The sequence below is a fragment of the Rhincodon typus genome, chromosome 4, assembly GCF_021869965.1.
Source record: "Rhincodon typus isolate 14 chromosome 4, sRhiTyp1.1, whole genome shotgun sequence".
Lineage (NCBI taxonomy): Eukaryota > Metazoa > Chordata > Chondrichthyes > Orectolobiformes > Rhincodontidae > Rhincodon > Rhincodon typus.
In genome coordinates, this window is record NC_063335.1 from 50,010,175 (window position 1) to 50,026,816 (window position 16,642).

Sequence of the window (16,642 nt, forward strand, 5' to 3'; positions counted from 1 at the left end):
GGTGTAATTCTGCATTACACATTGGCCATCCAACCAGCTGAACAAACCATCCCAAAACACACAGAAATAGACCTCCTGACAGACAATACTGTGCACGTACTTAGAATAAATGTTCTTTCTGTGTAGAATCTATTGGGAATTACTACAGTGGAAAAGACAGGGCAAAGAGTAAATAATTTTGACTGTGCTAACCAAGAAAAATTTCACTTGCATGTTCTTCAGAATAACTTGTTTGTGCAGAACAAGTTGTGAAAGATGGCAAATATTTAAGCTGCTCCTTTCACAATGTACTATTCATTTTAAGATGTGTGATAGAGTATAGTATGTCTAGGGTTTTTCTAGCTGACTAAAGGTCTTGGGCAGCACTTGCCAACTTAGTTAATTGTAGTAGTGGCTTCTGACAGCTATGTATCATTGCGTTTTGTTTAAGACTCAGAAATTCTTTTCGTTAGAGAGAAGAAGGTTAAGAGGTGACTTACTCGAGACATACAAGATGATCAGCGGATTAGATAGGGCGGACAGTGAGAGCCTTTTTCCTCGGATGGTGATGGCTGGCACGAGGGGACATAGCTTTAAATTGAGGGGTGATAGATATAGGACAGATGTCAGAGGTAGGTTCTTTATTCAGAGAGTAGTAAGGGCGTGGAATGCCCTGCCTGCAACAGTAGTAGACTCGCCAACTTTAAGGGCATTTAAATGGTCATTCCATAAACATATGGATGATAATGGAATAGTGTAGGTGAGATGGGCTTCAGATTGGTTTCACAGGTCCGGGCAACATCGAGGGCTGAAGGGCCTGTACTGCGCTGTTATGTTCTATGTTCTATGTTCTAATTCTAATGATTTTTGAAATTCCCACAATGGTCCTATCAAGGTTCAGGAAGTTAAACATTTGATATTTAATTCTAAATTTTAACCGTAATATTAATTTTAGTTTTTATTAATTATGAAAAAGTGTTTGCCCAGGGAAAATATTTAAAGCTCTAGCTTATAGACAAGCATAATATTGCAGACAATTCCATAATGATGAGTATGGAGTCTGTATTTATACTGACTGTTATACTACTCAATGTTCAGCATTCAACATGTGGGAAAGGAAACAGCATACACCCTTTGTCTGGTTTTTGACACTTCGTGTCTGTGGCTTAAAAGATTTGTACCTGCCGAGAGTTATTGCTTTTATTTCTCTTTAAATATGAGACAGTAATCCCTCTGGTTCACTCGGGGATTTTTGTCAATATTTCATTTCTAAAACCAGAAAAAACAAATTTTCATAAATCTCATTAGCAATTTGGGTTCACTTCTTAAATTCCGCTATTGGGGCACATCTTATTTTGTTTGAGGAGAAAATAAGATGTTTGTCAAACACCAATTATGGTAAAGTGACACTAAATAAGATTGAATCTTGGATGAGGGATAGACCTGGTGTTCAGCCACTGTGTGCAGTATTGGTCATTGCTACTATCAGTGAGTTATTAGAATCATAGAATTCTTAGTGTGGAAGCAGGCCATTCAGCCCATTGAGTCCACACCAGCCCTCTGAAGAGCATCCCCCTAGTCAACCCCCCCCCCACCAACCCCTGCACGCGCACAATTTTGCATACACCTGCATGACCACCATGCTGGGGGAGCCTGGAATCACCGGGGTCAGGGTCGTATGGTACGGCACCACATCTTTCAGCCCAGCTCATCCATGCTGAGCAAGTTTGCCTGAACTAAACTAGTCCCATTTGCTTGCATTTAGCCTGTATCTCCTTAAACCTTTCCTATTTATGTACATGTCAAAATGTCTTTTAAATGTTCTAACTGTACCTGCATCTCCCACTTCCTAAGGCAGTTCATTCCACATATGAACCACACTTTGGAAAAAAGTTGCCCTTCAGGCCCCTTTTAAATTTTTCTTGTCACCTTAAAATTATGTCTTCTAGTTCTGAACCATTTAACCCTAAGGAAAAGACCTTTTCTATTCACCTTATCTGTCTCTCCTGATTTTATAAATCTCTATAAGATCACCACTTGATGCCCTACTCACCAGTTGAAAATCATCATCCTAGCTTTTCCAGCCTCTCCTTATAATTCAAACCCTCCAGTCCCAGTAACATCCATGTAAATCTTTTCTGCACCGTCTTCAGTTTATTAATATCCTTACCATAGCAGGTGACCAGAACTGTACACAGTACTCCAAAAGTGGCCCCACTAATATCCTGTGTAACTGCAACATGACGTCCCAACTCCTATATTCAATGGTCTGAGCAATGAAGTTGAGTGTGCCAAATGCCACCTTTTACTACTGTAATGAGTAATGATCTGTTTATGACCTGAAATAAGGAATTTCTCCATTGAGAGTGATGAATCTTTGGTATTCTCAATTCGGTTTGTTGAGGCTCAAACATTTGAATATATTCAAGATAGAGGTAGATAGATCTCGAAGTATTAAAAATATTGAGCTATGTGGCGATGTGCAGGGAAGTGGCATTGAGGTAGAAGATCAGTCATGATCTGGTTGAAAGTGGAGTAGACTTAAGGGGCCAAATGACTTATTCCTGCTTCTTTTTCCAGTGTTCCTACCTTCCTTGAAGGGAGAGACCTAATGTTCAGACTCTTCATTGTTGTTCAGAGATACACAATGCACTACCCTTACTCTCACTGGTTTATCGATTTAGTTAATTTTCAATTTCCTCCACATGCTCAATGCTTAATTTCAACACAGTAACATTTTAGTAATGAATTTGGTTTGCGTAGTTAGGACTGTAAAGCAAGAAAGAAGTAATTAAATGGAGGAATAAATAATCTGCCACAAAAAGTAAACTGATCTTTTCTATGAGGGGGAAATGGCATCTGCATTTACATTTTTGTGAAGCGTACATTTTCATAAAGCAAGATTCTATTTTAGAGAAAATATTTGCACGTGTGCATATGGGTTTAAAAAAGGACTGTCCTTTATTTTGCTTGTGCAAAATAAACCTTTTGCAGTAAGCAGAAAACATATGAAATCAGTAGTAAGTAGCCAGTCCTGGAAGTTTTTGGCATTATGCAGTATCTGTGGCATTCAGCCTAGCCTAATATTTTGTGTGCAACTATCATGTCTGATTTTATTTGTTTTGCAGCCTTTTTTTTGGTCTTTGGGTTGCAGCTGAAACAAGGTTGTACAGAGCTTAGTTGTTTTTCATTATAATCAACGTATGTTATGAAAAGTGACAATTTGGGCTCACCATTTATTGCTGGGAGGCCCTAAAATAGAACTTTGTCACTAAAAGTATCTGGTGGGGCAGTGGAGGTGGCAATGTTTAGATATAGATTCTAGTCCATTTTGTCATTTACAGGAAATTGCTTGGGTTTGAGAGCTTGAGCACTCCCCTTATAAGAACATCTTGCAATTCTCTTCAATTAGCCAAAAGAACTTTTACAAATCAAAGATTAATTAATTTAACATCAAGTCAGCCTGAAACATAAACAAATGTTTAATGTTACCATCTTTAAACAGAATCTATGACAAACTAAGCAAACTAGTACATTGCCACCTCCACTGCCCCACCAGATACTTTTAGTGACAAAGTTCTATTTTAGGGCCTCCCAGCAATAAACGGTGAGCCCAAATTGTCACTTTTCATAACATACGTTGATTATAATGAAAAACAACTAAGCTCTGTACAACCTTGTTTCAGCTGCAACCCAAAGACCAAAAAAAAGCTGCAAAACATGATTCTATGAAAATGGACTACTTGGAGAAGGCCTCAGTCAGACAGTATATTTGTCTGCTAGACCATTTAAGAGGCTGAAAACGTAACAGAATTTGAGTTGCTATAAACTACTATGTGGAGATCATTCCTGGAATACATTTAGTTATGACTGCATTCTTTCTTTAGAGCAAGTGATATGAGGGTTCCTGGAATTAGTCGTCTTAAGTGGAAACATTGATTAGACCAGGTCTTTGTTTTCCCCGGAGTTTAGGAAAATACAGGCAATCTCATGAAAACATTACAATTCTTAAGGGGCTTGACAGGGTAAATGCTAGGAGAGTGTTACCCCTTGGTGATGAGTCTGTAATGGATTACACGCATAGAAGTTAGATAAGAGATTCCTTCACCCAAGGGAATATTTAATCCTTGGAATTCTACTCTAGAGTGCTGTGATTGCTCAGTTATTCAGGTACATTTAAAACAGCAAAGTAGAATTGTTAAAGGAGTTCAGATATGATATTGTTGATTGACCAGGCTGAACTTTCTACTCCTGCTCCTACTTATGCTGCCCAACTCTGCCCCACACATCATCTGTGACCCATCACTGCCCTTCATCCATACTTCTTTCTATTTGTCTTGCAGTTGTAGCTTGCGTTTATATAGCATTTCTGAATGTAAAAACAAATCAAGGTGTTTCATAGGAGCTGAATTGGATAAAAGATGCAGATCTCTCATTTTTCCTGTTCTTCAGCTGTCCATTAGAGAACCCAAACCAATGTATGTTATTGTAGTAGAATGCTGAGTGGTTGTAATGAAGGAAAGCATCTTACACGTTGAAGGTTTTTTTGAATTTCAGATTCATAATCGCTATGAAGGAAAAGATATTTCAAAGCATAAACGGAACTTGGCAATCACTGGAGGCGTGACGTTATCAGTAATTGTTTCTCCTGTTGTCGCTGCAGTAACTGTAGGTAAGGAAACAGACATTCAACAATGTAGAAGTCTGTTCAATGACCATTGGGTAATAGCTATGTTTTTTGATAATACTGGTTTTAAGTACATTATTCAAAATTGAAGCACTGACTGACTGGAAAAAATTCCCTTAGCTACAAGGTTTCTAGCTGTTGAATCTGTACTGTCAGCATCATATTTTTCTGTGATGTATTGTACTTCCCTTCACTGAAGATGTTTACTGGTGTACACAATATTAACTATCCTCTCGTTAACGAAATTTATTGTTTTGTCTGTGCCAAAGGTTTCGTTCCCTGTGAATGTTTGGCAGTGAAATGTGAGAAGAACTGTATACTTGTTCGTTCAATTATTGTTGGAATAGTGATGATTTGCCAAATTACACAGTTCCCATCTTTATCAAATATATTAGATTAAAATTACACTGTCATTTACAGAAGGGGAAAAAAAACTGCTGCCACTTCTCCACAATCCTAACTGTGAAGAATTGTTTACTTTAGTAAATGTATTAGTATTGCATGGCCTCGTTTATACATTTTTGGACTTGAAAGGGATAAAGAAACACTTTGAGAACAGAACATTTTTGTAGTGTTTCTGGCCTACTCCTGCAACACTCTTTTTGAGATTCTGGCTTCCCCAGGTCTCTTGGCTATTTCTGCTTTTTATTTGGCACAATGTGAACAAAAACGAAAATCCTAATTGAAATTTTGAAACAAAAGGACTTGCCTTTGAAAAGATATTACAAAGCACTTTGCAACTAGTGACATAATTTTTATATATTAATTTTGTTTAATGGATTGCATCTTGCGTAACCAGACCCCACAATTTGGTTTCGATTTTGCTAATTCAGAAAGATTAGGACATCAGGGAGAACTCCCTAATTGTGATATTTGTCAAATTTATAAACTGCAACAATGTAAAATGTGTGATAACTGATCATCCACCAGTATATGCAAAGCCTCATTTATCCTTTCTCTTGAACTCCTGTCATTGATGAAAGTTCTGCCCCTTGGGTCTTTAAATTTGAGCACATAATTGAAACCTTGAAAGATGAACCTTTTGATCATGTGGACCTGTGTACTGAAGAACCAAGTGTTATCAATCAAGAAAAGATAATGTTTCTGGAAACTTTGATCTGGGTTGATTTTAAATGGTCGTGTTGGAAAATATGAGGGGTGCAGACATTGTCAGTGCATGCTCCGTCTTTGTGATCAGATCATATTGATGTCAGAGGCTGATCCACTGGCAGGTGCTAGACTCTAAATTTATGGTGTGCTAATGATGCAGATTGAAGTAGAACTTCCTTTCCCTGAGGTTTCTGTAAGTGCTTCAGAAGTGTTCACAATGCTTCCATAAGATCCTAAGAAATGAGAGCAGGAGTAGGCCATTCTGTTCAGATCATGTACCACCATTCAATAGATCATAGCTGAACTAATGATGGTCTTAACTTGTTCCTGCTTGAACCCCACAACTTGATCAAAAATCTAACTTCGTCTTGGCTGTTTAATACCCAGCCATCAATATTACCTGTGAAAGGAAATTCCAAAGGCCTGATAGAAGCAATTCCTCGTATAATTGGCCATGGATAAGCCAAGGTCCTTTTCCCAGGGTAGGAGAGTCCAAAGCTAGAGGGCATAGGTTTAAGGTGAGGGGAAAGATTTAAAAAGGACCTAAGGGGCAACTTTTTCACACAGGATGGTGTGTGTATGGAATGAGCTGCCTGAGGAAATGGTGGAGGCTGGTAAATAGCAACATTTTAAAAGGCATCTGGATGGGTATATGTTTATGAATAGGAACAGTTTAGAAGGACATGGGCCAAATGCTAGCAAAATAGGACTAGATTAGTTTAGGATAACTGGTCAGCATGGACAAGTTGGATCGAATGGTCTGATTCCATGCTGTACAACTCTATGACTCGATATCTGCTTTAAATAGGAGGCAACTTATTTTTAAACAGTCCCGTAGTTTCTAGATTTCCCCATGAGAGGAAACTAGCTGTCAGCATCTATCATATCAAGTTCCCTCAGATTCCCTTGTTTCAGTTAGATCCTTCATCTCGTTCATCTAAACTCCAATGATCGTGGGTCCAACCCGCTTATTTTTTTTCCCATAAGACAACCGCTTACTCCTGCTTGCTTCTAATGCCAGCATATCCCTCCTTAAATAAGGAGTCCAAAACTGTACGTAGTATAGGTTGTACCTCCCTAATCCACCAGCGTTGGGATAAATCCTTTGGTAGACATTGGTACACCAGAATTTGAGGAGCAGTCAGACATTGGATTAGGGAGATACACCAAAACTCAAGGTGAAGTATTCCACCCTTTTTTTTTCTCTCGTGCTTTCTTGTCAATCAAAACTTTTGAAATAAAGACCAACATTCCATTTGCCTTCCTAATTACTTTATCTACATAGTAATTTATGATTTGTGTGCAGGACATCCATTTGCATTCTACAATTTTGCTCCCTTTAAATCCCATTTTCTGTTCTTCTTGGCAAAGTGAAAATTCTCACCTTTTCCCGCATTTTGCTATCTTCCAAACTTTTGTCCTTTGTACCTCTGCAGACTTCGTATCTTTCTTGCAGCTTGCTCTCCTGTCTATCTTTGTATCATCAACAAATTTGTGTACAGTGTAGTTGGTCTCTTCATCCAAGGCGCTGATGCAGATCTTAAGTAAAAAATTTACAGCATTGATCACTCTGACACTCCACTTGTTACAGTTTGCCTTCCTGAAAATAATTCACTTATCCTCTTAGTTATGCATGCTAATAGATTTCCTCCAACACCATGAACTCTTATCTTGAGCAGTAACCTTTTTACGTGGAAGCTTATCTAATGCCTTTTAGAAATCCAAATACATTGCTTATTCCAGTTCTCCTTTGAATAATTTACTTCTTGTATTCTCTCTCAACTCTCAATTTGTCAAGCATAACTTTTTGTTCAGGAAAATGTTGATTCTTTCCAGTTGTATTATGATTTTCTAAATGTACTACGCTACATTATTGAGGTTAAATGCATTCTTAATGACAAATGTTCAGTTAACTGACCTGTTTTGGTTTCTGTCTCCTTCCCTTTCTTGAATGGGTGTTACATTTGTGGTTTTCCAATCTGCTGAATCTATAGAATTTCAGATGATTATAACCAATGCATCCACTTTTTTAACACCTTCAATTCTAGCTGTCAGGTCCTGGGGACTTGGCAGACTATAATCTCATTACTTTTCCTAATACATTTTTCTCAAGTGATTTGTAATTGTATTCCTCCCTTTGTGTCCTGTTCTTTCTTACCATTCCTGAGAATCTTTGTGTTCTGTTGTGAAGACCAATAGAAAATACTTGTTCAAAGTCTTTGCTACTTCCTATTATTACTTCCTAGTTTTGCTGAATATAGAACTAGAGCATCCAACTGTATCGTACGTTGCAATGTTACACTCTGAATGGTGGGTGTTACTTTTTTCTACTTAAGTGCAAGCTGCAATTTTTTTTTATAACATTGTTTTTGCTTTTGTAGCACTTACATTTTATACTTAGTCTTTTTAATATACTTAAAGGTATTTAGTCTTTTTATATCTGTCTCTTATTAAGTTGCAGACCATTCAAAAGATTTTGGTTTTTTTTTGTTTTGGTTTGGCCAGCAATTTTTTTTCTCTTTCCTCCCACCTGTACATCTAGCCCTTGCAAAGGTTGACAAATATTCTGTCTTTAATTTGGATGTGGTACCTGGTTTAGTTAACGAAATTGACAGTGTAATAAAAGTACAAACATTTCCTGCATCAAATGGGTGTGTTTTTAAGTACATTTTTTTTCCTATTTTGCTTTTACAGGTATTGGGGTTCCCATTATGCTGGCATATGTATATGGAGTAGTCCCCATCTCACTGTGCCGTAGTGGTGGCTGTGGTGTTTCTGCTGGCACTGGGAAGGGGGTGCGGATAGAATTTGATGATGAAAATGATAATGCTGGTGGAGGAAATGCAGCATTGGGTAAGGGAGTTCACTTACTAAAGTGGTTATCTATAGATTTCATCTCCATGTGCTTAGATGCTTCTAATTTATGCTGTTCTTTGCATAGAAATGAATAAGCAACACCTTAACATGTTTCTATAGGCAGCACTGTTGACTGTCTGCCACGATCACTGAGTATACTTCATCCAGCACTAGCTTTGTTATATTTGTTACCCTACAGAGAGTTAGTTGCTGCCTGCCATTTATAAGAAGTGGCAAATACATGCTTCCATGAGCACACATTAATGTTATTTCAGCAGTTTATTTGCTAACCTTGGGGCTATTTGTATATTGTACCAAAGCATGCCAGCTTAACTCCACAAAAACCTATTTATGAAAAGATTCATTTTAGTTTAACTCACTCCCTCTCACCCCTGCGTATTAGAGGTAATTTTTCTCTTGTTATGCTCTGTCTATAAAGTTTGAACAACCAATTTTACTGTATGTAACCAACTGCCATGGGGATACATTTATCTTCCTTTTAGTTTTTGTTTGACTCTTCATGCTGGTAGCTGGGTAGTGTTTTTCATGGTACAGTGCAAAGATATTTAGACTTTGTACTTAGGATAATATTGGTGTATACCGTGGAGCTTTGTATATTACAGGAGAAATGGAGAACAGGAGTTGGAAGAAAGCATGTAAAAGTTTCATTCTGTATTCATATAAATTTGCAAAAGTTCTGTTTTTCCTGATTTTAAGGTTTAGCTGCCACATCAAGAGCAGCCTTTTTGACAGAGATAGTAGGAACTGCATTTGCTGAAAAGCTGAGATAACAAGGTGTAGAGTTGGAAGAACACAGCAGGCCAAGCAGCATCATAGGAGCAGGAAGGCTGATGTTTCGGGCCTCGACCCTTCATCAGAAATGGCATTCCTGTTTCTGATGAAGGGTCTAGGCCTGCAGCGTCAGCCTTCCTGCTCCTATGATGCTGCTTGGCTGCTGAGTTCATCCAGCTCTACACCTTGTTATCTCAGCCTTTTTGACAATCCTCTTGATCCACACAATCAATTGCACCATAACAACAAATAAACTTGAATTGCAGGGCTTTTCTAGACATCTAAGTCTGGGGAACTATGGTCAGTAGGACTTTCAGATAATGGGGTTTCCAAACTGTTTTCTTCAGGCCCACCACACAAACCTGATGAAGAGCCAGACTGAAGGTATGACTGGCCTGGCCCCAGTGAGTGAAGGGTTTGAGTGGGCAGGTAAATTCGTGGTGGGATAGGCCCAAGGGCATGCAGATCACATTTCCATTTCCCCTCATAAAATGGGAGGCAGGTTTAGGTTAGCCGTTGGATGATGAACTCGTAAAATAATGTCCCTCCCTTGCTCTCAAATCAGTCACCTGGGGTGGGTAAGATTCAGCCTTCTCATTTCAAAATCCTTACCCTGGTCACACTGCTACTGGATCATACTGTACTGAAAAGGCTGGAGAGTTCCCTGTTAAAATGCAATTGTGAATTATTTTTCATGTTTAGCTGTGTGCATTTGTCTCTGTACTTGGTTTCTGCAACTACAAATTGTATAATAGGTCAGTACTTTTCTTACTGTAGTGCAACGCTATTGCTTTTCAATGACTCATTGTTCCTGCTTTGTGTAGGTAGCCACACCTATTATTCAGTTAGGTTCCACACCTGCAGAACTGTTCAGTTTGTACTGTCTATTCTTACAAAGCTGCTTAGCTAGGCTCATGACGTTACAAACTTGCAGAAAACATCCCTTTATAGATGCTGTATGATTCTTTTACGTGTGTGCTCATGCAGGATTTGTGTACATTAACTGTAAGGCACGTTTTAAAGCATAACACAAGGAACACTTCAGGAAACTCTGTAGGATATTTCATATTTGTAACTTAAAGCATCCACTCAATGTGTTAATTGCTAGCAAAAACTGAAATGAACCAAAGGTAACAAACTGCTGCTGTGTCTCTTCCTGCCATTTAGATACCACTTTTGTTGTTGAGGCCCGCAATAACCCCAGTATCGGAGAGGGCAGTGTTGGGGGCCTAACGGGCAGTTTGAGTGCCAGTGGCAGTCACATGGATAGAATAGGTGCAATACGAGACAACCTGAGTGAAACAGCAAGCACAATGGCACTGGCTGGAGCTAGTATCACAGGCAGCCTTTCTGGAAGTGTGATGGTCAATTGTTTCAATAGGTAAGCCCCACTTTGTCTTTTTTTAATTACAAGTCATCCTTTAGCGACTGCAATATTTTCAGTCATATACTTTTTAAATAATAAAAGCTGATGCAGAAGTTGACCCAGAGGAGGTAATGAACCATTGGCAAAGGAACTGAATGCAACTGAGTGCTGATAGTGATTGTTATTGACACATTCTTGGCCAAGAGTCATGGCAACATGGAAATGGATCATTTGACCCATCGCATCTGTGCTACTGGCCCTCCACTGACCTCTCACTCTTGCTGAATCCACATCTCCATAACATTTCTACATCTCAGCTATTTAGTTTCTCTAATGGAATTTATGGGCTGTTTCAACAACATTTTGTGACAGAAGTTCACATTCTGCCCAGCCTCTGAAAATAATGCATAAATGGCCCTTCTAATTTTGCCTGTTGCATATTGATACCCAATAGTTTAATTGATTAAAATAGTTGACCACTTGTTGTGATCCTTCACACCTTTAAGCATCTCTGAGGCCGCTCCTTGATATCCTCCGTTCTAGTGAGGTGATGGAGAGAAAGTTTGCAATTTCTCTTTTTCAATTACTATAATCTCCTTTCCTACTGAATCTACGCTGCACTTTCTTCTTTACTTTCACATCCTCCCAATAATGGAAGTTTAAAAGGCCACAAACATGTGTTTTTGTTCATGCCCAAGGTATTCCCAGTGATTATCTTGTTTTTGTTGAGAAGGGTACTTTTCCTGTTATCTCACTAACTTTTGACCTGATTCTCTCAGATTAGAGGTGCAGGCAGATATTCAAAAGGAACGCTGCAGCCTCAGTGGTGAATCTGGCACGGTCAGTATTGGGACCATCAGTGACAATGCCAGCACAAGGGCCATGGCAGGATCCATTATCAATTCCTACAATCCACTGGACAGGTATACCACTTTGGCATTTGTTTTAAATCAATTCATTAGCTTGTGATCTTTTAAATATATGACACTATTAATGCTATTTGGATTAAGAATTGTTTTTAAGTTTAAAAACCATGGATTGGAAAATGTTGTGGCAGTCAAAACAGTTTATAAATTCTAATATAAAGAAAAATGTGCTCTTTAATTGTTACCCTAATAATAGTCAATAAATAGACAGCAACAATACTGTGTGGAAGGTCACAAGTAAAGTATTGTGCAATTTTGAACACTTACGTAGCACTTCTCATGATCCTAGGATATTTCAAAGTCAATTATGTACTTTCAGCGATACCTATTATTGTAATATAGAAAATGCAGCAGCCAAATTGCAAACAAAGTCCTGTCAACAGCAATGACTTAAATGATGAGATCTTGTATTTTAATGTGACTCCTGTGATCATTCACTGAGAAAATCCTCTGCTTCTGTCCAACTAGTGTTACTGGATTCTGTGTGCCCTCTTGATGGGACAGGTGGACCCTTGGTTCATATAAAATCACCTTTACCCATGCAGATCACCTTGGGACATAAAATCTGTTATCCTTGCATCTTCATTCCACGTTAAAGGTTGAAGAAATCAGGAAGTGGCACTAATATAAAATAAAATCAGAAAATGCTGAAAAAACTTGTCATAGACTTGAAATATTATCCGAATTTTTACCGTTTCCTGTTGGTAACTGAATCAAACTATTGCATATATCTGTTTTTTTGGGTCGCAGGGCAATAAACTACAATGTTGATCCTGAGCCCAGTGGGCACTTCAAAATTTCTGCAGCATTTAACAAAGTACTGAATACAAAATGGTATTGAAAGTTTTTTGTTTTTATCACCTGCTTGCAAGAGCACAGTCCAGGTTATAATCACAGAAAGGTGTAGATAAATAGTCCCAGGCATGTTTCTTCACGTGATGCTGTTTACACAGTGACTCTTCTGAAAGTTTAACTCTTTTAAATTGCACTCTTAAACTTTAAACAGATATATTAGATGAACTCCATGGTATTCCTCAAAACCGAACACTTCTGCTGAGAAATCTTTGTACTCAATTTCAGACATGTAGTAGGAATATTTAAAAAGACACAAAATGTTGAAAATACTCTGCATAAAAGCTGCCTGACCTGCTGAGAGAAATAGCATTTCAGGTTGATGACTCACCAGAATTAAGTGTGTATCCTGTCAGCTGGGTATGTTGTCGAAATGAACAATCAAACTGGCAGAAATGACTACCCTAATCTGAACTTGTGTTGTGGAAAAATTATTCCAGTACCTTCCTCTATTCAATGTGCACTGAGCTTTGATTGATTAAAAGGGCACCTGCATGGATTTATAATCAGATTGGGCCTAACTATCCATAGCTAAAAATTCCATCGGAACTCTAAAATAGAATTTCTGGTTGGTGTTATATTAATACTAATTCATTTTTAAAATAATAGTTCTTAGCAAATCTAAGTTTCTTTGACTATATTTTCACATGAACAAGTAGGTAAAGAAAACCATCTATTTCATTGGTTCTGTATTCCAGTGAATTATATATTCTGGTTTAGAAAGGGAAAGATAGGAGAACATAAATTACAGTTTCCACTGGAAAGAGTTTGGGTTTAATCTGTTGTTGTGCTCCGTTACCCAACTTCAAGCAGCCTTTAACTTCCCACTTGTATTAAAATGTGGATTTAAAACTTAGTCTTTCCCTTGTTTCAAGTAATTTATTGCTAAGATTATTGATGGCCTCTTTTCTGAAAGACTCTCCATGTCAGAAATTCTAATGGTAAGAAGGAGCTGTGTAAATGAACGTGCTGGTAGATTTAACCATTCTGTACTCAATATCTCTGAATGGATTTCCTGGTCTAAAACATGTTATATGTAAAGCAAAGTTTTATTCTGTTAAATATTGAACTTTTGAATATACCAAGGCAGCAAAAAAACTCGTATTTAAACAAGCATTCTTAAGTAAAATTTAATGCAGGTGCTTTCAACATAAAGCTTTCCTTTGTTGCAGAAGTCCCCTTTAACTCCATGTTTGCAGATGGTTGTTCCTCTTAATGACTTGTACAAATAGTGTATATGTATTTTCCATAGGGATCCAATTAATAAACTTACAGGAGAGCACACTTTTCCTTGTGCAGAACTTCAAGTCAGTAGTTCTGTTAATTTTAACATTCTCCCAGACAGTGTGAATTGTACTGTTTCTCCTTAAACGTTGATTCATTTAAGTCCTAGCATTTAGGCATTACTTGAGACTCATTTTCAAAAGCTTTCTGGTTGTAGAGGTATCATTTGTTTATCCACTTGTCATTAAAACATTATCAGTGACCACCATGTGGCAAAAAATAAATTGAGATGTTGCATCAAGGGAATGAATTACAAGATGCAAGGTGGGTTGATTGTGGGGATGCAATGGCCCAGTGGTATTATCACTAAACTATTAGTCCAGAAACTCAGCTAAGTTCAGGACCCAGGTTCAAGATGGCGGGATTTAAATTCAATAAGGAATCTGGAATTAAGAATCTAATTATGATCACGAAGCCATTGTCAATTGTCGGAAAAAGCAATCTGGTTCACTTGTGTCCTTTAGGAAAGGAAATCTGTCATCTTTATCTGGTCAAGTCTACATATGCCTACAGACCCACAGCAATGTGGTTGACTCTTAACTATCAATTGGACAATTAAGGATGGGCAATAAATGCAGTCCCAGAAAGGTGACTTCATGCCATGAGTGAATTTAAAAAAAAACAATTTTCTTGTCACCAGTTCAGTATCTGAAATTGTTGAACATGTTTTGTGAGAATGAAATAATTCTACAGTCACCTGTAATGAACTTGACATTTGTGTGTGCATCTGCTTTCAGAGAAGGCAACAGTTTGGAGGTGCAAGTTGACATTGAATCAAAGCCTGCAAAGTTCAGACACAACAGTGGAAGCAGTAGTGTGGAAGACAGCAGCATGCCTGGTCGTAGTGTAGCAATTTTACCTACAGCCCCTGTTCTGGACAATCGATGCAGTGCCTCCAAGTGGCCCAAAGAAGCAACAACTAAAAAGTGCAAGGGAAAGCTGCAGAAGAGAGGCAGTATGAAGATAAACGAAACTCGGGAAGAAATGGATGCACAGTTACTTGAACAAAGAAGCACCAATTCAAGTGAGTTTGATTCTCCGTCTCTTAGTGACAGTATTCCATCTGTGGCAGACTCTCACTCCAGCCATTTTTCAGAATTTAGTGGATCCGACATGGAGAGCACGAAGACTTCTTGTAGCCATGGTTCGAGTGACTACCACAGTCGGTTTTCAGCAGTCAGTCCCCTACCAGAGGTGGAGAATGATCGTCTAGAGACATGCCCATCACAAGGTGGTCTCGTTGCTTCTGTTACAACAGGGCCAAATGCAGATATCTTGCAGCTGAGCTTCATTGCAGAGGAGAATGGGGCTGCAACTTCAGGAGTGTCAAACTATGCCACTGAGGAGGTAGAAAATGTAACCAATAATAACCAGTTGCAACAGACCAGTGCAATTCAAACTGAGATTTAATCCTTTCATGCTGCGATTCTGATCATATGATATTGCTAATCAGTCCTGCTTACAGTTGATTATATGATAGTTGATATAAAAAGAAACCAATAACTTGGAAACTGAAACCGGTGCTTATTAACCAACAAGATCATGGATTTTGAAGGTCAGGGTTAAACATGTCATTTGAGTGTCTCCAGTTCAATGTTGAAGTTTGGGGACATGAGTAGGTGCAGTTTTGAGAGAGGTGTTTATTGGACAGTGCTGATGTCTCACAGGTAACGTGAGAAAAGTGATGGTCTTCCTCTGTCACTTAAATGTGTATGGTGTGTTGTAAAATAGTAAAAGAATGTGCAACTGAGTTGGCAAAACCCCAAAGTGCAAGCAGAAATTCGTTGAAGATTACATCAGGAAAGAAACACTTTCTTGACTGGTTCCTTTCAGTTATCAACAATTGACTCTCCCTCACTGTTTCCTGGTGCCTTTGGAAAAGTCTGTTTAATACCTATGTTATTAAGGATATATTTATATTTCTCTTTAAAAAGAAAACTGTATTGGTCTACAGTATATCACAGGAGAATGCTAAGAAAATGCAGTTGGATTAAAGTTGTGTATAATGAATGAAGATCTTAAAAATATAACCCCATATTAGCCTACCAAAGACAGTACTCAGGCTTTAGAAAATGTTTTGCATAACAGATTTAACTGGGTTCTTTGTTCTGAAATAGCAAGTGTTCAAAGCAAATGAATGCTGCTGATGCAGTTTGTTACACACCGAAAGCACAGTGCAAAATTTGCACTTTGCTTTGTTGGGAGCATTAGAGAAGATAGGTGAAGACTATGGCCTTTTTTCTTTGTGTGGCAAGACACTAAAAAAAAAACTCGAGGGCTGTCTTCAGCCCGTAATGGTGCACTGTTAAAATTACAACATACTTCACTGAAATGCAAAATAAATTCATTAAATGTGAGTATGTTTTGCGCATTTATGCAGTGTTTCGTTTATGTTGCCATGTTGATAATGCTTGAAATCTTATCCTTCTGAACAGAGGAATAACAAGTCAGAAGTTGCAGTCTTTTTAATTTTCTTTAAGCTTTGGAACACTAGTGCCAGTTACAGTGTACGTTGCATTATGCTTGTTTTGTTTTTTGTATATTTGTTTGCAAGCTGGTTTGCCTAACAGGATGACTGTAAGATGCATATCTAAAATAAAATATAATTAAAAATCAGTGCTTCATGTTTAACTTCTAATCTGCAAGATGGTTTGTTTTGATTTTAATAGTTTAATATTTTGGAAAATCAGTCATGTACAGCACCTTCATGGTTCAGTCAGTCACTGGAGGCATGAAAATCAAAAACACAGGCTTTTTCTGAGGGTGGCTGGAGGCTTAGTGGTTAGCACT

The 16,642-nt window shown here is 38.1% G+C and overlaps 1 protein-coding gene across 2 annotated transcripts in view; it reads left to right on the forward strand.

Annotated features, from left to right (window-relative positions):
- Window positions 1-16,468, forward strand: part of rnf19a (ring finger protein 19A, RBR E3 ubiquitin protein ligase) — a 32,690-nt gene extending 16,222 nt beyond the window's left edge. The window contains exons 5-10 of one of the 2 annotated variants that reach the window (XM_048595825.1): window positions 4,537-4,651; window positions 8,471-8,629; window positions 10,592-10,805; window positions 11,570-11,713; window positions 14,590-14,876; window positions 14,949-16,468. In XM_048595825.1, the coding sequence (XP_048451782.1) occupies window positions 4,537-4,651; window positions 8,471-8,629; window positions 10,592-10,805; window positions 11,570-11,713; window positions 14,590-14,876; window positions 14,949-15,262 (1,233 nt within the window). In that variant the 3' untranslated portion in view covers window positions 15,263-16,468. Of the gene's footprint in view, window positions 1-4,536; window positions 4,652-8,470; window positions 8,630-10,591; window positions 10,806-11,569; window positions 11,714-14,589 lie in introns of both variants that reach the window. The other variant, XM_020528851.2, reaches the window with a different exon arrangement.
- The last annotated feature ends 174 nt before the right edge of the window (window positions 16,469-16,642 follow it).